This window comes from Gobio gobio (genome assembly GCF_949357685.1).
Source record: "Gobio gobio genome assembly, chromosome: 13".
NCBI lineage: Eukaryota > Metazoa > Chordata > Actinopteri > Cypriniformes > Gobionidae > Gobio > Gobio gobio.
This window is the reverse complement of record NC_137106.1, coordinates 4,891,237-4,917,736: the sequence shown is the minus strand read 5'-3', so window position 1 is coordinate 4,917,736 and position 26,500 is coordinate 4,891,237. Positions and strand designations below refer to the sequence as shown.

Below are 26,500 nucleotides of genomic sequence, written 5' to 3'. Positions count from 1 at the left end.
GCTAACATAATTTAATATCTTGCTAGCATGATTTAACACGTTTCTAGCATGATATACCACAGTTGTTAACATGATTTGCACATTGCTAGCATGTTTTGGCACATTGTTAAAGTTTTTCTAGTATGATTTAACACATTGCTGGCATTTTGCTAGCATGATTTAGTATGTTTGCTAACATGAATTATTTTGCTAGCATAAATAAATATGTTGCTAACATGATTTAGCACATTGATAGCATGTTTCTAGCACAATTTAGCACTTTGTTAACATGTTTTGGTACATTGTTAACATGTTTCTAGCATGAATTAACACATTGTTAGCATTTTTTAACATTTTGTTAACATGATTTAGTATTTTGCTAGCATGATTACCATGTTGCCAGCATGATTTAATGTTGTTAACATAATTTAATATCTTGCTAGCATGATTTAACACGTTTCTAGCATGATATACCACAGTTGTTAACATGATTTGCACATTGCTAGCATGTTTTGGCACATTGTTAACGTTTTTCTAGTATGATTTAACACATTGCTGACATTTTGCTAGCATTAATTATTTTTCTAGCATAAATAAATATGTTGCTAACATGATTTAGCATATTGATAGCATGTTTCTAGCACAATTTAACACTTTGCTAACATGTTTTGGCACATTGTTAACATGTTTCTTGCATGATTTAACACATTGTTAACATGTTTTAACATTTTGTTAATATGATTTAGTATTTTGCTAGCATTATTACCATGTTGCCAGCATTATTTAATATTTTGCTAACATAATTTAATATCTTGCTAGCATGATTTAACACGTTTCTAGCATGATTTGCACATTGTTAGCATGTTTTGGCACATTGTTAAAGTTTTTCTAGTATGATTTAACACATTGCTGGCATTTTGCTAGCATGATTTAGTATGTTTGCTAACATGAATTATTTTGCTAGCATAAATAAATATGTTGCTAACATGATTTAGCATATTGATAGCATGTTTCTAGCACAATTTAGCACTTTGTTAACATGTTTTGGTACATTGTTATCATGTTTCTAGCATGAATTAACACATTGTTAGCATGTTTTAACATTTTGTTAACATGATTTAGTATTTTGCTAGCATGATTACCATGTTGCCAGCATGATTTAATGTTGTTAACATAATTTAATATCTTGCTAGCATGATTTAACACGTTTCTAGCATGATATACCACAGTTGTTAACATGAGTTGCACATTGCTAGCATGTTTTGGCACATTGTTAACGTATTTCTAGTATGATTTAACACATTGCTGGCATTTTGCTAGCATTAATTATTTTTCTAGCATAAATAAATATGTTGCTAACATGATTTAGCATATTGATAGCATGTTTTTAGCACAATTTAACACTTTGCTAACATGTTTTGGCACATTGTTAACATGTTTCTAGCATGATTTAACACATTGTTAACATGCTTTAACATTTTGTTAACATGATTTAGTATTTTGCTAGCATGATTACCATGTTGCTAGCATTATTTAATATTTTGCTAACATAATTTAATATCTTGCTAGCATGATTTAACACGTTTCTAGCATGATATACCACAGTTGTTAACATGATTTGCACATTGCTAGCATGTTTTGGCACATTGTTAAAGTTTTTCTAGTATGATTTAACACATTGCTGGCATTTTGCTAACATGAATTAGTATGTTTGCTAACATGAATTATTTTGCTAGCATAAATAAATATGTTGCTAACATGATTTAGCACATTGATAGCATGTTTCTAGCACAATTTAGCACTTTGTTAACATGTTTTGGTACATTGTTAACATGTTTCTAGCATAAATTAACACATTGTTAACATGTTTTAACATTTTGTTAACATGATTTAGTATTTTGCTAGCATGATTACCATGTTGCCAGCATGATTTAATGTTGTTAACATAATTTAATATCTTGCTAGCATGATTTAACACGTTTCTAGCATGATATACCACAGTTGTTAACATGATTTGCACATTGCTAGCATGTTTTGGCACATTGTTAACGCATTTCTAGTATGATTTAACACATTGCTGGCATTTTGCTAGCATTAATTATTTTTCTAGCATAAATAAATATGTTGCTAACATGATTTAGCATATTGATAGCATGTTTCTAGCACAATTTAACACTTTGCTAACATGTTTTGGCACATTGTTAACATGTTTCTAGCATGATTTAACACATTGTTAACATGTTTTAACATTTTGTTAACATGATTTAGTATTTTGCTAGCATGATTACCATGTTGCTAGCATTATTTAATATTTTGCTAACATAATTTAATATCTTGCTAGCATGATTTAACACGTTTCTAGCATGATTTGCACATTGCTAGCATGTTTTGGCACATTGTTAAAGTTTTTCTAGTATGATTTAACACATTGCTGGCATTTTGCTAGCATGATTTAGGATGTTTGCTAACATGAATTATTTTGCTAGCATAAATAAATATGTTGCTAACATGATTTAGCATATTGATAGCATGTTTCTAACACAATTTAGCACTTTGTTAACATGTTTTGGTACATTGTTAACATGTTTCTAGCATGAATTAACACATTGTTAGCATGTTTTAACATTTTGTTAACATGATTTAGTATTTTGCTAGCATGATTACCATGTTGCTAGCATGATTTAATGTTGTTAACATAATTTAATATCTTGCTAGCATGATTTAACACGTTTCTAGCATGATATACCACAGTTGTTAACATGATTTGCACATTGCTAGCATGTTTTGGCACATTGTTAACGTTTTTCTAGTATGATTTAACACATTGCTGGCATTTTGCTAGCATGATTTAGTATGTTTGCTAGCATTAATTGTTTTTCTAGCATTAATAAATATGTTACTAACATGATTTAGCACATTGATAGCATGTTTCCAGCACAACTTAGCACTTTGTTAACATGTTTTGGCACATTGTTAACATGTTTCTAACATGATTTGACACATTGGTAGCATGTTTTAACATTTTGTTAACATGATTTAGTATTTTGTTAGCATGATTACCATGTTGCTAGCATGATTTAATATGTTTGCTAACATAATTTAATATCTTGCTAGCATGGTTTAGCACATTTCTAGTATGATATACCAACATGATTTTGCACATTGCTAGCATGTTTTGGCACATTGTTAACGTGTTTCTAAAATTAATTAACACATTGCTGGCATGTTGCTAGCATGATTTAGTATGTTGCTGGCATGAATTATTTTGCTAGCATTAAATAAATATGTTGCTAGCATGATTTAACACATTTCTAGCAATTATATATACTACATTGCTAACATGTTTTGACACATTGGTATCATGTTTCTAACATGATTTAACACATTGCTGGCATTTTGCTAGCATGATTTAAAATGTTGATAGCATGACTTATCATGCTGCTAGCATGTTTCTAGCATGAATTAACATATTGTTAGCATTTTTCTAATATGATTTAATACATTGTTAACATTTTTTAACAGTTTGTTAACATGAATTAGTATTTTGCTAGCATGATTAACATATTGCTAGCATGGTTTAGCACGTTTCTAGCAATTATATACCACATTGCTAACATAACATAACATTGCTGGCATTTGTTAGTATTAGTTAGCATTTTGTTAGCATGTTTGTAGCATGAGTTAACAAAATTTTTAGCATGTTTAATACATTGCTAGCGTGATTTAACGCATTGTAAGCATGTTTAACACCTTTCTAGCAGGATTTAGCCTGTTTCTAACATGTTTTTGCATTTTGCTATTATGATTTAACACGTTGCTAGCATGTTTCTAGCATGCTTAACACATTGTTAAAATGTTAGCCTGATTAAGCATATTGCTAGCATGTTTTTAAAAAAAATTATTAATTAAAAATGTAATTTGTTTCACCACAGGACTAGTGATTAGTGAATAAACTTTAATTAAAACTGATATAAAATGATATTGAAGTAAATAAAATAACATTTAAATAAAAATATTTATATATTTATGAATAAACTATATTACAAGCTATTGTAATATTGTAATATCTAATGTAATATTCTGCGGATTTGGTTTTCAGCTCAAGCCGGGTCAACCAATCCCAAGTCCGTCTGAGCTGATGGGTAAAATACTGATCAAGAATAAGAAAAGCAGCGCACCTCCGAGCAAACCAGTAGAGGCAAAGAAACCGGCTGTTCAAGAGCAAACTAACGGACCTGCGGATGATCCTGAGTCCGGCCAACCCGCTGATCCAAACCAACCCGCCCCGGCCAACCCAGAAGGCCATGACGCTCATCACGGTGAGTTCATCTGTAAACCAGTCCTGAAACCAGTTTTCTCTCCCTGCGAACTGTTTACGGTAAAGTCATCATGAAATGGAGGTTGCGATAGTCTTTTCTTTGCTATTATGCACATATAGCATGATTTAACACATTGCTAGCATGTTTGATCATTTTGTTAGCATGTTTCTAAAATGATTTAACACATTGCTAACAAGTTTTAACATGTTGTTAACATGTTTTTAACATGATTTAACAGATTGCTAGCATGTTTAAGCATTTTGTTAGCATGTTTCTAAATGTTCTTTTGTCATTTGTCTTGTATTTGCTATTATGACGCATATAGCATGATTTAACACATTGCTAGCATGTTGTTAGCATCCTGCTAACATGATTTAACACATTGCTAGCATGTTTTAACACACTGTTAGCATTTTCTAGCATGTTTTAACACATTGTTAGCATTTTTCTAACATGATTTAATACATTGTTAGCATTATTTAACACCTTGCTAGCATGTTGTCAGCATTCTGCTAACATCATATAACACATTGCTAGCATGTTTTAACACATTGTTAACATTTTTCTAACATGATTTAATACATTGTTAGCATGTTTTAACACATTGTTAGCATGTTTCTAACATGATTTAATACATTGCTAGCATGTTTAAACATGTTGTTAGCATTTTTTTACATGATTTAATAGTTTGCTAGCATTTTTTAGCAGTTGGTCAGCATGTTTCTAAAATTATTTAACACATTGTTAACATTTTTTTAACATGTTGTTAGCATGTTTCTAACATGATTTAACAGATTGCTAGCATGTTTCTAACATAATTTAACAGATTGCAAGCATGTTTTTAACATGTTGTTAGCATGTTTCTAACATGATTTAGCACATTTTCAAGCATGTTGTAGTATGTTGTTAACATTCTGCTAACATGATTTAACACATTGCTAGGATGTTTTAACACATTACTAGCATGTCTTAACACATTGTTAGCATGTTTGTAGCATGTTTAACACATCATTAGCATGTTTCTAACATGATTTAACACATTGTTAACATGTTTTAACATGTTGTTAACATGTTTCTAACATGATTTAACAGTTTACTAGCATGTTTTAGTATTTTGTTAGCATGTTTATAAAACGATTTAACACATTGTTAGCATGTTTTAACATGTTGTTAGCATGTTTCTAACACGATTTATCACATTTTCTAGCATTTTGTAGTATGTTGTTAACATTCTGCTAACATGATTTAACACATTGCTAGCATGTTTTAACACATTACTAGCATGTTTTAACACATTGTTAGCAAGTTTCTAACATGATTTAATACATTGTTAACATTTTTTAGTATGTTTTTAACATGTTTCTAACATGATTTCACACATTGCTAGCAGGTTTCTACTAGAATGATTTAACACATTTGCTAGCATGTTTTAACACATTGCTAGCATGTTTCTAACATTATTTAGCACATTGCTAGCATGTTGGTAGCATAATTTATTATGTTGTTAACATTATTTAGCACGATGTTTACAGGTTTCTAGCGTGATTTAACACATTGCTAATGTTAGCCTGATTTTGTACATTGTTAGCATGTTGTATGTAAAAAAAGTAATATTTAAAGGGGTGAAGAACCGAGAAATCAACTTTACTATGTTCCTATTTAAGTATTAATTTTATACTTGAAATATACCTTTAACTGTACTTTAAGTAGATTTGAATTTACACTACCAGTTGACTAGCCTACACAAAAATGTACAGGGAGTGCAGAATTATTAGGCACGTTGATTTTCTGATCATATTTTTTTTCCAGGCACATTTGACCAATTCCAAACCACAGTAATCCTAATAACTACTATTGATTTAGTATTTAATAATGTATAAATGATATATAATTGTTCATGAAGGCTGGAAATGAAAAACACCTTATATTCAGGTGTGCAGAATTATTAGGCATGTTTTCTTTTACAGATAAATTGAGCCAAAAAAGAGATTTAACTCAGACTGAAAAGTCAAAAAGTATTAAATGCCCACACTCTAAAAAAAAAGGCTCGTAATCATAGGGGAACCTTTTTTAGTGCTATATAGCACCAATTTTGGTGCTTCAGTGGTTCTTCAGCGGTTCTTCAGAGGTTCTTCAGCGGTTCTTCAGAGGTGCTATATAGCACCTTAGTCAAAGAACCGCTGAAGAACCTCTGAAGAACCGCTGAAGAACCACTGAAGCACCAAAATTGGTGCTATATAGCACTAAAAAAGGTTCCCCTATGATTACGAGCCAAGAACCATTTTTGGTGCCATATAGAACCTTTTTTTTTTTTTAGAGTGCATGAGAAGGATGCAATACTAATGCAATATTCATCTTCCAGAATCTGGCAGTACGTTTTGGGAGTTCATTTTTAGTCCATCTCTGCAAAACGGACTTCAGGATGGACTAAAATGAACTCCCAAAACGTACTGCCAGATTCTGGAAGATGAATTCTTCAAACAGTGGTACTAGAGGATGAGGAGCTGGTCCTTCAAGAGTCACTCTCAACCTATCTGTCCATAAAGCCTATAAAAAAACCTTCTTCATGTATTTTACAACACTTCAGCTTGTGATTCTTATCTAGTGGGGGTCATTTTTTAGGATTCTTTATCTAACTGAAGTCTCTGAGATCCTGACACCTGCACTTCTGGAGACTCCAGGTAGGTTGCAGCTCTGGAAAATGGTGGCGCTGGAGACTAAAGGGTTTCTGATGGTTTCACCCTTAATTCTTCACCTTAATTCTTCATTCTTTTGCAGTTAACAGGTGTCTTTTCTTCACCACCTGTTTTTGTCTGACCCTGCTGTCCCAACGAGCATTTCACTGTCCAATGGTCATGCCTTAACTGCAATGTCTAGTATTGCATTAGTATTGCATCCTTCTCATGGGCATTTAATACTTTTTGACTTTTCAGTCTGAGTTAAATCTCTTTTTTGGCTCAATTTATCTGTATAAGAAAACATGCCTAATAATTCTGCACACCTGAATATAAGGTGTTTTTCATTTCCAGCCTTCATGAACAATTATATATCACTTATACATTATTAAATACTAAATCAATAGTAGTTATTAGGATTACTGTGGTTTGGAATTGGTCAAATGTGCCTGGAAAAAAAATATGATCAGAAAATCAACGTGCCTAATAATTCTGCACTCCCTGTATATACTCAGATTGAATTAAGAACATTTCGGTTTTTCTTTGAAGGGGTGATGAATTGAGAAATCAACTTTCCCTTGAGCTTTTGATATATAAAAGGTCATGGTGACATAAGAATATCCTGTAAGTTTCAGAGCTGAAAACGTCCTTGTTAGTCAAAGAAAAGCTTTTATTGACACCAGGCCCAGCAAACGATCGATCTCAGAATGTGCCCGGCTATGATGTGAGAGTGTAGTGAACCTCAGGAGAAGAAGAACAACACCTGATTCTGTAGCCCCGCCCACCGACTCGTGCCACTTACATAACACAGGCCTACAGAGAGAGCTAAACCGCATCGAATTTCTAAACATACCACATAAGCTTCATTCAGATTCCAATATTATGAATGCATGGATGAACTTTATTTTTAATGAATATCCAGCTCACGTGAGGAAGACTTTGCGTTTGTTCCTTCATTTCACCACGGATTCGTTTGTAAACAAGAGACTTGATTTGCAGACAGGATGAGATTACATGAATGAATGAAGCAACACACTAATGTGAGTAAAACATATTTTTTATATGTGATATTGCATTGTTACACATCGTTTGATATAGATCTATTGATTTTGTGCGTGTCTAACTTAACATACCTTAGCACTCCTTTATTTGTGGTTCTTGATGTGCGTTGTTCACTCTCTTGACTTTTGATATTTGAAGGAAAAATACAATTGCGGAAGTTTTGATCATGCAGTCTGCAACGTACTTGGCGCGCGCCTGTGTGTGTGCGTGTGTGTATGTGTGTGTACGGTTCACCCTTATATCCACCGATCGGGCGGGCCAAGTAATAAAAAAATAACATTCCAATCAATCGCGGGTGGATGAGAGATAAATCATAGTGTTTGATTGACAAAGACGTTTTGCGAGCCCTGTGGGACGAATCATTCCGGTTACCGTTTTCCCACATGCTTCAAAACAATCCCTCACGGTGTATTCATGGAGGAGCCGAAGCTCATTAAATATGCAAATCTTATCCAATCCTAGCCGTGGGCGTTTACTTCCAAGTCTTCAGTGCGGCACGCCCACAAAATCCGAGCGTGCAGGAGAGAGCCTCAAAACCAGGGCAGAAAATAGCCTATTACTTATTCATTATGATGTTTCTGCATGTAAAAACAACGCAAAAGTCACAAGTAGACCTCAGACAACAGTATATTTAAAAAAAATCCAGTTCATGACCCCTTTAAAGTGAGTGAAACGGCTTCTCAAACAAGAACAAATGTAGGGCGGGGCTTAATTTTGTCTATGGGGAACTGTTGGATGGTGGTGGTTTGCTATTGGTGGATCTCATGTGAGTGACAGGTTGCTCCGCCCTCGTCATCAGAGAAGAGAAGAGATGAGAAAAGGGGAGGGGGCGTTATTCTGATTCAACATTATTAAAACAATAACGATGTGCAAGGATAAATCATTTATAATAAACACTGCAATATTCCATTAAAAAAGAAAACTAGAATTGTGGATTTCATGGTGACTTTAAGAGTAACTTGAGTGTCTAAATGCTTTTCTGGAGGCTGCTGTGTTTGGAGAGATGATTGGACAGAAAATAACAGTGTGTGTGTATCTGTGTGTAACTGATACAGACGACCACGAACATGATGACCACGATGAACAGGACGAGGAGAAGATGAAGAACTCTGATGAGGTACACTGTTAAAAAAAAATATATATATATATATATCTTGGCAGCTGTGGTTGCCAGAATAATACTGTAAAAATACAGTAAAAATGTAAACATTTACAGTATAAAGCTGTAATTTACAAACAAGAAAATTGACATTTAAACCTGCAAATCCACACACACTGCTACTGAGAGTAATGCACGCAAACACAAAACACCATCATACTAACACACATGACACTAAAATAATGCAATAAACATTCATTAAACAACAGAAGATGTGACCCAGATGTGCATAACTGATCACAGAAACTATTACGAAACATAATTATTCAAACAAAATACTTTAAAATGTGACGTGTTACAGAGAGAATTCAAGTTTAGTTTAGTTTTTTGCTGTAAATTATACTTTTACTGTACATTTAACAGTATTTTACTGTAAAAAATTACATGAAATGTCTGGTTATAGATTTGACATTTTCCCTGAATATACTACTGGAACTTAATGTTAACCTATTATTTTACAGTTAAAATGAAACGCTAAGATTATTTAATGTCTTTGAAAGAAGTCTCTTCTGCTCACCAAGGCTGATCAAAAATACAGTAAATACAGAAAAAATTGTGAAATATTATTATAATGTAAATCAGCAGTTCTCTATGTGAATATACAGTAAAGTGTCATTTATTCCTGTGATCAAAGCTGAATTTATCATCATTACTCCAGTCTTCAGTGTCACATGATCCTTCAGAAATCATTCTAAACATTTATGATTATTATCAGTGTTGAAAACAGTTCTGCCGATTCATATTTTTGTGGAATGATACATTTTTTCAGGATTCATTGATGAGTAGAAAGTTCAAACGCGCAGCTTTTATTAGAAATATAATCTTTTGTAACTTTATAAATGTCACTTTTTGATCAATGTAATGCATCCTCGCTGAATAAAAGCATTCATTTCTATATACACTTTTCTATACTCCAGTGAAACTGTTGCTTTTCATAAGTGATTGTTTGCTAAACGACGAATAATGACTCATAAAGACATGAGATAAATGTATTATTTTCCGTTTCCTCTCAGGGTACCGCTGGACAGGAAGTGACAGCGTACGAGGAGATGTCCGCCCTGGTCAACTACGTACAGCCCAACAAATTCATCTCTTTTGAGAACGCAGCCAGTGAGTTACACCTGATTTTATTGGCATGCTTGCATATTTATAAATATAATAAATGAAACCTAAAACACCCTCGGATGCAATATTACACCATATAAGCCATGAGCACCATCTGAGCTATGAATGTGCAAAATATAAAAAGTCAAATATATAGTGAAATGGTTTAAATTTCACCTTTATGTTTCCTTGGTTGTCTAATAAGTCTGGCATTATATATATTGTATACATCGATCAGCCATAACATAATGACCACTGAGAGACACCTGTTAGTGGGTGGGATATATTAGGCAGCAAGTGAACATTTTGTCCTCAGAGTTGGGCAAGCGTAAGGATTTGAGCGAGTTTGAGCGTAAGGATTTGAGCTAGTTTTTCACAGGGTTATGAAGGACCAGTGGAGAACCGGCCACAGGGTCATGAAGGACCAGTGGAGAACCGGCTACAGGGTCATGAAGGACCAGTGGAGAACCGGCCACAGGGTCATGAAGGACCAGTGCAGAACCGGCCACAGGGTCATGGAGGACCAGTGGAGAACCGGCCACAGGGTCATGGAGGATTCAAGATTCAAGATTCAAGAGTTTTATTTGTCACATACACAGTTATATACACAATATACAACTGGCAGTGAAATGTAAACAGGTCCGCTCCATGGACAGTGCAAATAACAGTTACAAGAAATTAAATAGAAATAGAATAAAATTAGAATAAAAAGTATTAACATAAGTAGAATTATAAATAAATCAAGTAAAAGATAAAAATAGGAAATAAGATAAAAATAAAAATATAAAAAAATATGTGGATATGATAAGTGAGATAAACTGTAGACTTAAAAATAAGTGGTTAACATAAAATATATAATATGTATATATAAAGAAGTATAATGTGCAAGGTTTATTACAGGTTGTTACGCAGTAACAATAGGGACGTAAAGTGCAGTGCAATTGCAGTATGTGGATGTTAATGTTAAAAGACTGTATGTTTATGTGTGTGCGGGGGTGAAGTGAGTCACGTGACTGAGTTCAGGAGTCTGATGGCCTGGGGGAAGAAACTCCTCCTGAGTCTTTCAGTCTTTGCCATCAGGCTACGGAAGCGCTTACCAGATGGCAGCAGGGTGAAGTGAGAGTTTGCAGGGTGATTAATGTCTCTGATGATTTTAGTAGCTCTACCTCTGCAGCGTTTGGTGTAGATGTCCTGCAGAGACGGGAGAGCTGAGCCTGAGATGCGCTCGGATAAGCGCACCACTCTTTGCAGGGCTTTGCAGTCGTGACTGGTGCTGTTCCCGTACCACGCTGTGATGCACTGAGTCAGGACACTTTCTATCGCCCCTCGATAGAAAGTTTTCAGGATGGCTGGTGAAACCCTGAATTTCCTCAGCTGGCGCAGGTGGTACAGTCTTTGCCTGGCTTTTTTCACCTGTGTCTGGATGTGTGTAGTCCAGGTCAGATCCTCGGAGATGTTCACTCCCAGGTATTTGAAGCTGCTCACTCTCTCTACCGGTGTCCCGCTGATCATGAGAGGGGAGTATGACCGATGCTGTCTCTTCCTGAAGTCCACAATCAGTTCTTTGGTCTTGTTAACATTCAGAGAGAGACAGTTGTCCTGGCACCATGATGTCAGTTGCTCCACTTCGTCCAAGTATGCCGTCTCATTGTTGTTGGAGATGAGACCCAGGACAACAGTATCATCAGCAAACTTGATGATCGAGGTGGAGCTGTGTGTGGACAAACAGTCATGGGTGTAGAGAGAGTAGAGCAGGGGACTCAGCACACAGCCCTGTGGAGCTCCAACACTCAGGGTGGTGGAGGTGAACTGGCCTACTCTCACCGCCTGGGGTCTGCCAGTGAGGAAATCTTCAATCCAGAGGCAGAGAGAAGAATTCAGGCCTAGATCCAGGAGTTTGTGTGTTAGCTTAATGGGAACTATGGTGTTAAAGGCTGAGCTATAGTCAATAAATAGCAGCCTGACATAGTTCCCACTTTTGCTGTCGATGTGAGTGAGGCAGGAGTGAAGGACGTGAGAAATGGCATCTTCAGTCGATCTATTGGGACGATAGGCAAACTGAAGAGGGTCCAAAGTGTCAGGAATGGAGGAGCAAATGTTGTTTTTAATGAGTCTCTCAAAGACCTTCATGACTAAAGATGTGAGAGCCACTGGACGATAGTCATTTAGGCAAGAGGGTTTACTGATCTTAGGTACAGGGATGATGGAGGATCGTTTGAAGGAGGTGGGGACAACAAATGTAGCAAGGGACTCGTTGAATATGGATGTAAAGAGCCCTGCGAGCTGATCAGCACAGGACCGCAGAACACGACCTGAAATACCATCCGGCCCAGCAGCTTTCCTGACATCCACACGTTTGAGTGCCCTCCGAACCTCGTCCTCCGAGACAGAGATCACGTGACCGTTGCTGCTCTGAGGGACTCTCTCTGACGCGTCACTCGCCGGAGTCGCGCTGCCGCGATTACCATCAAAGCGAGCGTAGAAAGAGTTTAACTCGTTCACCAGCAACGGATCAGCTCTCACCTCTGCAGAGGATTTAGTTCCAAAAGCACAGATGGTTCTCAGTCCCTGCCACATCCGCCGGGAGTCGTTGAGTTGGAAATGAGATTCCACTCGGTCTTTATAGCGGAGTTTTGCGGCTTTAACGGCGCGCCGGAGGTCGTAACATGAAGCTTTGTACTCCCTCATATCCCCCGTTTGGAGACCGGCATTGTAAGCGGTGGTGCGCGAGTTTACTGCAGTGCGAATTGAACTGTCCACCCACGGTTTCTGATTAGGGAAGGACGTTATAGTTATTGTTTGTGTGGCTTGCTCTGTCAGTGTGTTAATAAAGCAGAGCGCCACTTCTGTGAACTCGCTGACGTCTTCAGAACTCGCGCGGAACATGTCCCAGTCGACGTCATCAAGAGCTGCCTGTAGCGTGATCTCTGAATGGGATGACCAGCGTTTGACTTCCCTCCTCACCGGGGGCTCTTGAACGAGCCTTTGTTTATATTCCGGTGTGAGGAAAATGGCGGCATGGTCCGATTTGCCAAAAGCTGGCTGTGAACGAGCTTTGTAGGCGTTCTTAAACGGAGAGTAGCAATGATCCAGTGTGTTTGCTCCTCGTGTGGGACAGGAGACATGCTGGTGAAAGTTTGGCAATACTTTCTTTAGGTTTGCTTTGTTAAAATCACCCGCGACGATGAAAGCAGCGTCGGGGTGTTTGTTTATGAAGCCGCTGGTCACATCATGGAGGGCAGATAAAGCCAGCCCCGTGTCTGCTTGTGGTGGAATATAAACGGCAGTAGCGATGACCGAGGAAAACTCCCTCGGCAGGTAGAAAGGCCGGCACATGAGAGTTAAATGTTCCAAGTGAGGCGAGCAGGATCGCGAAAGAATGGAGATGTTCCTAGGATCGCACCATTTCTTGTTTATCATGAAACACACTCCACCGCCTTTAGATTTCCCGGCCTCGGCTGTTCTGTCCATCCGAAAAACAGAGAAGTTCTCGGACGGCGTCACGGCTGTATCCGGGACCGCTGGCGTGAGCCATGTTTCGGACAGACAATAGATGTTGCAGTCTCTCATGTCCCGTTGAAAACTTATCCTGGCTCTAAGATCGTCCATCTTATTCTCCAAGGATTGGACATTTGCGAGCAAAATGCTCGGGAGAGGAGGACTGAATGCTCTTTTTCTCAGTCTGTTGCGGATCCCAGCGCGTTTCCCGCGGTGTTTTTTGAATCTTCGCCGTCGACTCGAGTGGCCATTGTTCAACTCGGCGTCCCGGCGAATCTCAGATGGAAGATTGGAGAAAGTGTCCTGAAACAGGTCAGTGTAGCGGTAACCAATTTCCAGAAGTGTTTTGCTGTCGTAACAGATCAAAGCAGATGATCCGTTGGAAAAAATAGAGAGTAAAAGAGAGTAGAATAATAAATAAAAGCAAAGTCTTAGCGGAGCGACCTGAACGGCGACCGAGCACGGCGGCGCCATCTTGCATGTGGAGGACCAGTGGAGAACCGGCCACAGGGTCATGAAGGACCAGTGCAGAACCGGCCACAGGGTCATGGAGGACCAGTGGAGAACCGGCCACAGGGTCATGGAGGACCAGTGGAGAACCGGCCACAGGGTCATGGAGGACCAGTGGAGAACCGGCCACAGGGTCATGGAGGACCAGTGGAGAACCGGCCACAGGGTCATGGAGGACCAGTGGAGAACCGGCCACAGGGTCATGGAGGACCAGTGGAGAACCGGCCACAGGGTCATGGAGGACCAGTGGAGAACCGGCCACAGGGTCATGGAGGACCAGTGGAGAACCGGCCACAGGGTCATGGAGGACCAGTGCAGAACCGGCCACAGAGTCATGAAGGACCAGTGCAGAACCGGCCACAGGGTCATGAAGGACCAGTGGAGAACCGGCCACAGGGTCATGGAGGACCAGTGGAGAACCGGCCACAGGGTCATGAAGGACCAGTGGAGAACCGGCCAAAGGGTCATGAAGGACCAGTGCAGAACCGGCCACAGGGTCATGAAGGACCAGTGGAGAACCGGCCAAAGGGTCATGAAGGACCAGTGCAGAACCGGCCACAGGGTCATGAAGGACCAGTGCAGAACCGGCCACAGGGTCATGGAGGACCAGTGCAGAACCGGCCACAGGGTCATGAAGGACCAGTGCAGAACCGGCCACAGGGTCATGAAGGACCAGTGCAGAACCGGCCACAGGGTCATGAAGGACCAGTGGAGAACCGGCCACAGGGTCATGGAGGACCAGTGGAGAACCGGCCACAGGGTCATGGAGGACCAGTGGAGAACCGGCCACAGGGTCATGGAGGACCAGTGGAGAACCGGCCACAGGGTCATGGAGGACCAGTGGAGAACCGGCCACAGGGTCATGAAGGACCAGTGCAGAACCGGCCACAGGGTCATGAAGGACCAGTGGAGAACTGGCCACAGGGTCATGAAGGACCAGTGGAGAACCGGCCACAGGGTCATGAAGGACCAGTGGAGAACTGGCCACAGGGTCATGGAGGACCAGTGGAGAACCGGCCACAGGGTCATGAAGGACCAGTGGAGAACCGGCCACAGGGTCATGGAGGACCAGTGGAGAACCGGCCACAGGGTCATGGAGGACCAGTGGAGAACCGGCCACAGGGTCATGAAGGACCAGTGGAGAACCGGCCAAAGGGTCATGAAGGACCAGTGGAGAACCGGCCACAGGGTCATGAAGGACCAGTGGAGAACTGGCCACAGGGTCATGAAGGACCAGTGGAGAACCGGCCACAGGGTCATGAAGGACCAGTGCAGAACCGGCCACAGGGTCATGAAGGACCAGTGGAGAACCGGCCACAGGGTCATGAAGGACCAGTGGAGAACCGGCCACAGGGTCATGAAGGACCAGTGGAGAACCGGCCACAGGGTCATGGAGGACCAGTGGAGAACCGGCCACAGGGTCATGAAGGACCAGTGGAGAACCGGCCACAGGGTCATGAAGGACCAGTGGAGAACCGGCCACAGGGTCATGGAGGACCAGTGGAGAACCGGCCACAGGGTCATGAAGGACCAGTGGAGAACCGGCCACAGGGTCATGGAGGACCAGTGGAGAACCGGCCACAGGGTCATGAAGGACCAGTGGAGAACCGGCCAAAGGGTCATGAAGGACCAGTGCAGAACCGGCCACAGGGTCATGAAGGACCAGTGCAGAACCGGCCACAGGGTCATGAAGGACCAGTGGAGAACTGGCCACAGGGTCATGAAGGACCAGTGGAGAACCGGCCACAGGGTCATGAAGGACCAGTGGAGAACCGGCCACAGGGTCATGGAGGACCAGTGGAGAACCGGCCACAGGGTCATGAAGGACCAGTGGAGAACCGGCCACAGGGTCATGAAGGACCAGTGGAGAACCGGCCACAGGGTCATGGAGGACCAGTGGAGAACCGGCCACAGGGTCATGGAGGACCAGTGGAGAACCGGCCACAGGGTCATGGAGGACCAGTGGAGAACTGGCCACAGGGTCATGAAGGACCAGTGGAGAACCGGCCACAGGGTCATGGAGGACCAGTGGAGAACCGGCCAAAGGGTTATGAAGGACCAGTGCAGAACCGGCCACAGGGTCATGAAGGACCAGTGGAGAACTGGCCACAGGGTCATGAAGGACCAGTGGAGAACCGGCCACAGGGTCATGAAGGACAAGTGGAGAACCGGCCACAGGGTCATGAAGGACAAGTGGAGAACCGGCCACAGGGTCATGAAGGACCAGTGGAGAACCGGCCACAGGGTCATGAAGGACAAGTGGAGAACCGGCCACAGGGTCAGTTCTGGTGATGCTTCGGGCAATGTTCTGCTGGGAAACCTTGGGTCCTCCATCCATGTGGATGTGACTTTGACACGTCTCACCTACCTAAGCATTGTTGAGCCCATGTCCAGCCTTTCACAGAGACGGTATTCCCTGGTGTCTGTGGCTCTTTCAGCAGATAATGCGCTGCCACAAAGCACAAATGCTTCAGGAATGGTTTGAGGCGTTGACTCTGCCTCCAAATTCCCCAGATCTCAATCCAATCGAGCATCTGTGGGATGAGCCGAACAAACAAGTCCGATCCATGGAGGCCCCACCTCGCAACTTACTGGACTTAAAGGATCTGCTGCTAACATCTTGGTGCCAGATACCACAGCACACCTTCTAGTGGAGTCCATGCCTCGACGGGTCAGGGCTGTTTATGCAGCATGTTATGCCTGATCGGTGCACATAATGCCTTCTATCCCATAATGCTGACAAACTATGTCTGTATAATTCTACTCTAAAGGTTTTGAATCTGTGTTTTTACTTCTGCTTCTGTCCTAATACAGAGAAAAACAAGAGTTTTGTCATCTCGTCCTTCGTGGAAACCAAAGGAGAGAGTTTGATTGCGAAGAACGCTGTGGAATGGGTGGAGTATCCTTTCCTCTGAATTAGGTTCAAACGACTGAAGTGTGTTTTCTCGTGTGTGTGCGTGTCAGTGCTTTCCTATACTGATGACTGTAGATATAATAAGAGGCAGATGAGTCGTATCTACCCTAAAGGGACCCGTGTGGACTCTTCAAACTACAGCCCTCAGCCCTTCTGGACCGCCGGCTGTCAGTTCGTGGCGCTCAACTACCAGACTATGGGTGAGTCGACCACAGACGATGAACTGAGACACTAAACTCCAGTGTCTGTCACTCCGAACGTCTTTACATTAGCACATGGGAGAGAAGCTAAACTAACGATTAATTAAATCAAGTTTAAATAAGTAAAGCATAACACAATCAAAAAAAAAAGTGTCCTAAAAAATTTAAATAAATGTTTTTATTTAAACTGTTATAATATATATTAGTTTAATTAGTTTAATTATAGTATTAGTTTAATCGCGATTAACTGATTCTATAATAAAAGTTTGTGTTTATATAATATATAGCTATGTGTGTGTGTCCGTGTGTGTTTGTTTCTGTATGTATATATACATACATATATATATATATGTAAATAAAACACATACATATTAAACACAAACTTTTATGTTAGATGAGATCAATCATGATTAATTGATTTGACATCACTAATATATATATTAGGGCTGTCAAAAGATTAATCGTGATTAATCTCATCCAAAATAAAAGTTTGTGTTTACATAATATATGTGTGTGTGTGCTCTGTTAATTATTATTTATATATAAATACACACACATTCATGTATATATTTAAGAAATATTTGCATGTATATACTGTATATACATTTATATAATCTATAATATATATAAATATAAATGTTTTATATATAAAAATAATATTTTTTTCTTAAATATATACATGCTTTTGTGTGTATTTATATATAAATAATAATTAACAGAGTACACACAAGTATATATGATGTAAACACAAACTTTTATTTTGGATGCGATTAATCCCGATTAATCTTTTGACAGCCCTAATATATATATATGTGTTTTGTTTTTTTTATCATTACTTTATTAGCCTAATTGGGTGGGCAGAAAGCTATGCCATAATCAGAAATAATATATAAATTTTTTAGCACAGTAAGAACTAATACTACAACTAAGAATCAAATGTGTACAAAGTTGCACAAGTCAGGATTAGTCTAAAATGTGTGTTAAACTCACAGCACACGCAGTGATGAAGCAGAACAGAACCGCTCTGAGACGCCATCATGAGCTGCTCGCGTGAACACTGCGCTTTGCTTAAAGGGTAACTTCAGTGGTTTAGCATTAGACTTTGTATCAGTAGAAACCCGGTAGTAGATTCAAACTATGGTACTTTCCCCCCTCATATCCCCCTGAATTATGCATTTTATTTCTGGAAAATATCCTCCGATGACGCAAATATCGTTATTTCGCGTCATTGGAGGATTTTTTGGCCAGAGGCAAAGACTACAGCCACTAGATGGAGCTGTTCCGCATGTTATCAACCCGCCCATAGGGGAGAGATCTCACTCACAGAATGTAAGACACTGACGGCCACACGGACATTCAAAATAACGGAGCGGTGCAGAGCAAAGTGAGTGTTTCAACTTTTCAATGAATTCCTGTGATAGTTTAGCTTCCATATGTGATCTGAAAACGTGCCAGACTGGTGCTTAACGTTACCTCAGCTCTGCTCAGCTCTTCGAGAGGAATGAAATCTGACTCCTGCTGCATCTGTGACGTGACTTTCGTTCGGCTCACTCACACTTTATTGAAAACACGCGTTCAGTTTTTAATTGTAGTGTTTATTCTCTAACTGAACGAAATGATTGTATTACTATGGAGATCAAAACAACGGTGAAAAAAAATACATAATACATTTTCTGTCTTTTCTCAGTCTAGAAGGCACCAAATTCAAAAATAACTTCACAATTCTACTGCATAAATGACCCAGTTTAAATACAAAGCTTAATCACTGAAGTTACCCTTTAACTAGCCTATTTCTTTTCTTTTCTAATTGTTTAGTTTAAAAGTGGACGTTTCAAGCTTTCTACACACATATTTCTCATGTCTGTGAGGCTGAGTTTGGGTTTATTTATGAGACGTGTTCAAGAGCAATGCAAGTGATCGCGCCGGCGCCTCCATGTCACGATTATTGTCTGCTATCGCCTATTCGCTTCTTATTTATTAAATGAAAATGAAACATTGATTAAAATTAAGATACAATTCATAAAAAATGTAATTCACTTTAAAGAAATACTTTCTACAAAACTTAATGAAGTGGTCAACATCATTTCTGACACACTCGCATCTATGCACTTTTCATAATCAGATGAAATTTTAAATAACATTATAATATTTAAACATAAATATGAAACAAAATACATTGTTTAAAGCTACAACAAGTATAGTAGGCTACAGTACAGAAAAATGTCATGTCTGAGCGGGATTAAACATAATTTTACATCATGTTCATGAGTGTCACACCGCTCCGCTCCGCTCATTACTGGTTCTCGTCAGAACGCCCACCAGCACACGTATTAAAAAATGATCTGGTTTAAATCAGCTAAAACATTCACAGGCTCGGGTAGGGTCGGGCTTGATATTTTTGAGCCCGATCTAAGCTCTAAAACCTAATAATGTCTAAAAATGTCACATTTAAATGCATTATATTAAATTAAAACACAACACAATCACATTAAATCAATTCCTAAAAAACAATAAGAACATATTTGTAAGTAAATATTTTATATATATATTATATATATGTATATGTGTGTGTGTGTGTGTATATATTTGTTTATTGTATGTCATGTGACCTTTAACTGACATCAGTGAACCATAAACATGCAAACATCAGTTGATGAAAAGCTAATAATTCATTTAATCATAAAAAAATGTCAAATTTAAATAAATTATTAACATTTAAAGCTGCACTATGTAACATTTTGTAACAACAACCACTAGGCCAGTGTTATATATTTTGTTCAGTTGAGTACTTTCAATATCCCAAATGTTTCCAACTATTTGTAAATCGTGTGATGCTATTTTAACCCGAGGAACCGGGACGTGAGAGGGCGTGGCCTGTCGATGACATCATATCTGCGTTATTCTCGGTTTGCGGTTTTATTCTGCAGAAACGCTTTCCTCTCACTGCAGTGTGAACAAGTGTCATAGCAGCCGCCGAGAGAACGCACAGAGTCACGTCAGAACATCATCAACACACTCAGATGTGTGTAATATGATCAACAGAGCTGCGTTACCTCACACTCATGAGCGGAGGAAGTGGCGCCGGAGACTGTGTCATAATAAAAGTCCTGCTGCTCGCGAGGCGTGTGTTGCGTTCATCAACAAAAAATAAATCAATAAAAAATATAAAATACTTCCATTAACCAACATCAGAGAACCGTGAACATACAAATATTGTTTATTTTACAAATAAATATTTACCGTCAAAGGGGCTCTGTGTAAATCTGATGACAGTACTTCTGCGCATTTTAAAAACTGTCCTCAGATCAGCTCTTTATGTGACTCTTTCTTCTGCGAATGTGTGAGTTTTGAATCGTATCGTGCTGTAGATTTCCCCATGCAGCTGAACATGGCTCTGTTCGAGTTTAACGGGAGGACGGGATACCTGCTCAAACACGACGTGGTCCGTCGGAACGACAAGAAGTTCGATCCCTTCACTGACAGGATTGACACCATTATCGCCAGCACCCTCACCATTAAGGTAACTCATAACTCCTCCTATATGACACTGTAAAGCAAAGTTCCTCCTTCGAATCCCTGGAGCCGAAAAGGTTTGTCGAGCGAGAACAATAGAAACCAGACATAGACAATTCCATCCCGTGTTCCAGATTTACTCCGGTCAGTTCCTGTCGGAAAAGAGTGTGAAAACCGGAGTGGAGGTCGAGCTCATCGGCTTGCCGAAAGATCCCAAACGCAAATACCGCACCAAATGGAGCCCCACACCCAACGCCATCAACCCAGAGTGGAACGAGGAGCCTTTCGTCTTTGAGAAGGTCAGCTGGTGTAATCGTCCTCTGCTGGTGAGATTATGAATATTATGCAGGCTTCATAATGTTGAGGGTCTCTGTTGTGTCGAGCAGATCTTGCTGCCGGAGATGGCCTACCTCAGGCTGGTGGTTCAGGAGGAGGGCGGGAAGTTCTTAGGTCACCGGATCCTCCCTCTGGACGCTCTTCAGACAGGTGAGACTGACCACACACCAGGATCTTCACTGGCTTTCCATCAAAGCATTTCTGCCACAAAAGATACTGAAACAAAAACATGCTTTTGTATGTCATAATTATGACATAAAACTCGAAATTCGGACATACTCAGTCATATTTATGGGAAGAAAAGTCAAAATTATGACGTACTACGTGATAATTATGACATAAGTTTGAAATTATGACTTAACAACGTCAGTTATGTCAAAGACTCATGATATTATGACTTATAATTATGATTTAGTATGTCATAATTACAACCTTTTATCCCATATTTATGACTTTCATGTCACACTTATGACATTTTAATCTCAAAATTTACTTAGTTTGAATTTTGATCTCAAAGTTATGACTTCAAAATTATGATTTATAGTTATAATTTTGACTTTATCTCATAATTTTGACTTTTATATCATAATTATGACTTAGTATCTCATAATTATGATTTACTAGTATTATGAGATATTATGACTTATAATTATGATAATTACATTTTATCGCATAAGTATGAGTATGTCATAATTTATATATTTTTATGTCATAATTATGACTTTAATCTCAAAATGATGGCTCAGTATGTCACAATTATGGTTTAGTATGTCATAATTATGACTTGATGTGTCAATTTTTATTTTTTTATCTCAAAGTTATGATGTTAAAATTATGATTTAAAGTTATAATTTTGACGTAAATATTATACATGATCATAATTGTGACTTTTTAATCTCAAAATTTGAGACTCAGTATCTCATAATTATGATTTAGTATGTCATAATTACAACCTTTTATCCCACATTTATGACTTTCATGTCACACTTATGAAATTTTAATCTCAAAATTTACTTAGTTTGAATTTTGATCGCAAAGTAATGACTTAAAAATTATGATTTAAAGTTATAATTTTGACTTTATCTCATAATTTTGACATTTATATCATAATTATGACTTAAGATCTCATAATTATGATTTACTAGTATGTCATAATTCCAACCTTTTATCCCATAATTTTGATTTAGTATGTCATAATTACAACCTTTTATCCCATAATTATGATATAAAAGTTGAAATTCGGACATACTCAGTCATATATTTATGAGAAGAAAAGTCAAAATTATGACATACTACGCGATAATTATGACATAAGTTTGAAATTATGACTTAACGTCAGTTATGTCAAAGACTCATGATATTATGACTTATAATTATGATTTAGTATGTCATAATTACAACATTTTATCGCATAAGTATGAGTTAGTATGTCATCATTTATATATTTTTATGTCATAATTATGACTTTAATCTCAAAATGATGGCTCAGTATGTCACAATTATGGTTTAGTATGTCATAATTATGACTTGATGTGTCAATTTTTTATTTTTTTATCTCAAAGTTATGATGTTAAAATTATGATTTAAAGTTATAATTTTGACTTAAATATTATACATGATCATAATTGTGACTTTTTAATCTCAAAATTTGAGACTCAGTATCTCATAATTATGATTTAGTATGTCATAATTACAACCTTTTATCCCACATTTATGACTTTCATGTCACACTTATGACATTTTAATCTCAAAATTTACTTAGTTTGAATTTTGATCTCAAAGTAATGACTTAAAAATTATGATTTAAAGTTATAATTTTGACTTTATCTCATAATTTTGACATTTATATCATAATTATGACTTAAGATCTCATAATTATGATTTACTAGTATGTCATAATTCCAACCTTTTATCCCATAATTATGATTTAGTATGTCATAATTACAACCTTTTATCCCATATTTATGACTTTCATGCCACACTTATGACATTTTAATCTCAAAATTTACTTAGTTTGAATTTTGATCTCAAAGTTATGACTTCAAAATTATGATTTAAAGTTATAATTTTGACTTTATCTCATAATTTTGACTTTTATATCATAATTATGACTTAGTATCTCATAATTATGATTTACTAGTATTATGAGATATTATGACTTATAATTATGATAATTACATTTTATCGCTTAAGTATGAGTGTCATAATTTATATATTTTTATGTCATAATTATGACTTTAATCTCAAAATGATGGCTCAGTATGTCACAATTATGGTTTAGTATGTCATAATTATGACTTGATGTGTCAATTTTTATTTTTTTATCTCAAAGTTATGATGTTAAAATTATGATTTAAAGTTATAATTTTGACTTAAATATTATACATGATCATAATTGTGACTTTTTAATCTCAAAATTTGAGACTCAGTATCTCATAATTATGATTTAGTATGTCATAATTACAACCTTTTATCCCATATTTATGACTTTCATGTCACACTTATGACATTTTAATCTCAAAATTTACTTAGTTTGAATTTTGATCTCAAAGTTATGACTTAAAAATTATGATTTAAAGTTATAATTTTGACTTTATCTCATAATTTTGACTTTTATATCATAATTATGACTTAGTATCTCATAATTATGATTTACTAGTATGTCATAATTACAACCTTTTATCCCATAATTATGATTTAGTATGTCATAATTACAACCTTTTATCCCATAATTATGACATAAAAGTCGAAATTCGGACATACTCAGTCATATATTTATGAGAAGAAAAGTCAAAATTATGACATACTACGCGATAATTATGACATACTCAGTCATATTTATGGGAAGAAAAGTCAAAATTATGACGCACTACGTGATAATTATGACATAAGTTTGAAATTATGACTTAACAACGTCAGTTATGTCAAAGATTCATGATATTATGACTTATAATTATGATTTAGTATGTCATAATTACAACCTTTTATCCCATATTTATGACTTTCATGTCACACTTATGACATTTTAATCTCAAAATTTACTTAGTTTGAATTTTGATCTCAAAGTTATGACTTCAAAATTATGATTTAAAGTTATAATTTTGACTTTATCTCATAATTTTGACTTTTATATCATAATTATGACTTAGTATCTCATAATTATGATTTACTAGTATTATGAGATATTATGACTTATAATTATGATAATTACATTTTATCGCATAAGTATGAGTATGTCATAATTTATATATTTTTATGTCATAATTATGACTTTAATCTCAAAATGATGGCTCAGTATGTCACAATTATGGTTTAGTATGTCATAATTATGACTTGATGTGTCAATTTTTATTTTTTTATCTCAAAGTTATGATGTTAAAATTATGATTTAAAGTTATAATTTTGACTTAAATATTATACATGATCATAATTGTGACTTTTTTATCTCAAAATTTGAGACTCAGTATCTCATAATTATGATTTAGTATGTCATAATTACAACCTTTTATCCCACATTTATGACTTTCTTGTCACACTTATGACATTTTAATCTCAAAATTTACTTAGTTTGAATTTTGATCTCAAAGTAATGACTTAAAAATTATGATTTAAAGTTATAATTTTGACTTTATCTCATAATTTTGACATTTATATCATAATTATGACTTAAGATCTCATAATTATGATTTACTAGTATGTCATAATTACAACCTTTTATCCCATAATTATGATTTAGTATGTCATAATTACAACCTTTTATCCCATATTTATGACTTTCATGTCACACTTATGACATTTTAATCTAAAAATGTACTTGAATTTTGATCTCTAAGTTATGACTTCAAAATTATGATTTAAAGTTATAATTTTGACTTTATCTCATAATTTTGACATTTATATCATAATTATGACTTAAGATCTCATAATTATGATTTACTAGTATGTCATAATTCCAACCTTTTATCCCATGATTATGATTTAGTATGTCATAATTACAACCTTTTATCCCATAATTATGATATAAAAGTTGAAATTCGGACATACTCAGTCATATTTATGAGAAGAAAAGTCAAAATTATGACATACTACGTGATAATTGTGACATAAGTTTGAAATTATGACTTAACAACGTCAGTTATGTCAAAGACTCATGATATTATGACTTATAATTATGATTTAGTATGTCATAATTACAACCTTTTATCCCATATTTATGACTTTCATGTCACACTTATGACATTTTAATCTCAAAATTTACTTAGTTTGAATTTTGATCTCAAAGTTATGACTTCAAAATTATGATTTAAAGTTATAATTTTGACTTTATCTCATAATTTTGACTTTTATATCATAATTATGACTTAGTATCTCATAATTATGATTTACTAGTATTATGAGATATTATGACTTATAATTATGATAATTACATTTTATCGCATAAGTATGAGTGTCATAATTTATATATTTTTATGATTCAGATAATTATGACATAAGTTTGAAATTATGACTTAAAAACGTCAGTTATGTCAAAGACTCATGATATTATGACTTATAATTATGATTTATTAGTATGTCATAATTACAACATTTTATCGCATAAGTATGAGTTAGTATATCATAATTTATATATTTTTATGTCATAATTATGACTTTAATCTCAAAATGATGGCTCAGTATGTCACAATTATGGTTTAGTATGTCATAATTATGACTTGATGTGTCAATTTTTTATTTTTTATCTCAAAGTTATGATGTTAAAATTATGATTTAAAGTTATAATTTTGACTTAAATAGTATACATGATCATAATTGTGACTTTTTAATATCAAAATTTGAGACTCAGTATCTCATAATTATGATTTAGTATGTCATAATTACAACCTTTTATCCCAAATCTATGACTTTCATGTCACACTTATGACATTTTAATCTCAAAATTATGACTTCAAAATTATGATTTAAAGTTATAATTTTGACTTTATCTCATAATTTTGACATTTGTATCATAATTATGACTTAGGATCTCATAATTATGATTTACTAGTATGTCATAATTCCAACCTTTTATCCCATAATTATGATTTAGTATGTCATAATTACAACCTTTTATCCCATAATTATGATATAAAAGTCGAAATTCGGACATACTCAGTCATATTTATGAGAAGAAAAGTCAAAATTATGACATACTACGTGATAATTATGACATAAATTTGAAATTATGACTTAAA

The 26,500-nt window shown here is 36.7% G+C and overlaps 1 protein-coding gene across 1 annotated transcript in view; it reads left to right on the top strand.

Annotated features, from left to right (window-relative positions):
* Positions 1-26,500, top strand: part of plcb2 (phospholipase C, beta 2) — a gene marked incomplete at its 3' end in the record, with an annotated part of 75,907 nt that overhangs the window by 25,722 nt on the left and 23,685 nt on the right. Inside the window, exons 14-21 of the mRNA XM_079833971.1 lie at positions 4,079-4,298; positions 9,091-9,152; positions 10,208-10,304; positions 17,121-17,205; positions 17,296-17,420; positions 20,789-20,940; positions 21,068-21,232; positions 21,320-21,419. Coding sequence (XP_079690097.1) covers positions 4,079-4,298; positions 9,091-9,152; positions 10,208-10,304; positions 17,121-17,205; positions 17,296-17,420; positions 20,789-20,940; positions 21,068-21,232; positions 21,320-21,419 — 1,006 coding nt within the window. The remainder of the gene's footprint in view (positions 1-4,078; positions 4,299-9,090; positions 9,153-10,207; positions 10,305-17,120; positions 17,206-17,295; positions 17,421-20,788; positions 20,941-21,067; positions 21,233-21,319; positions 21,420-26,500) is intronic.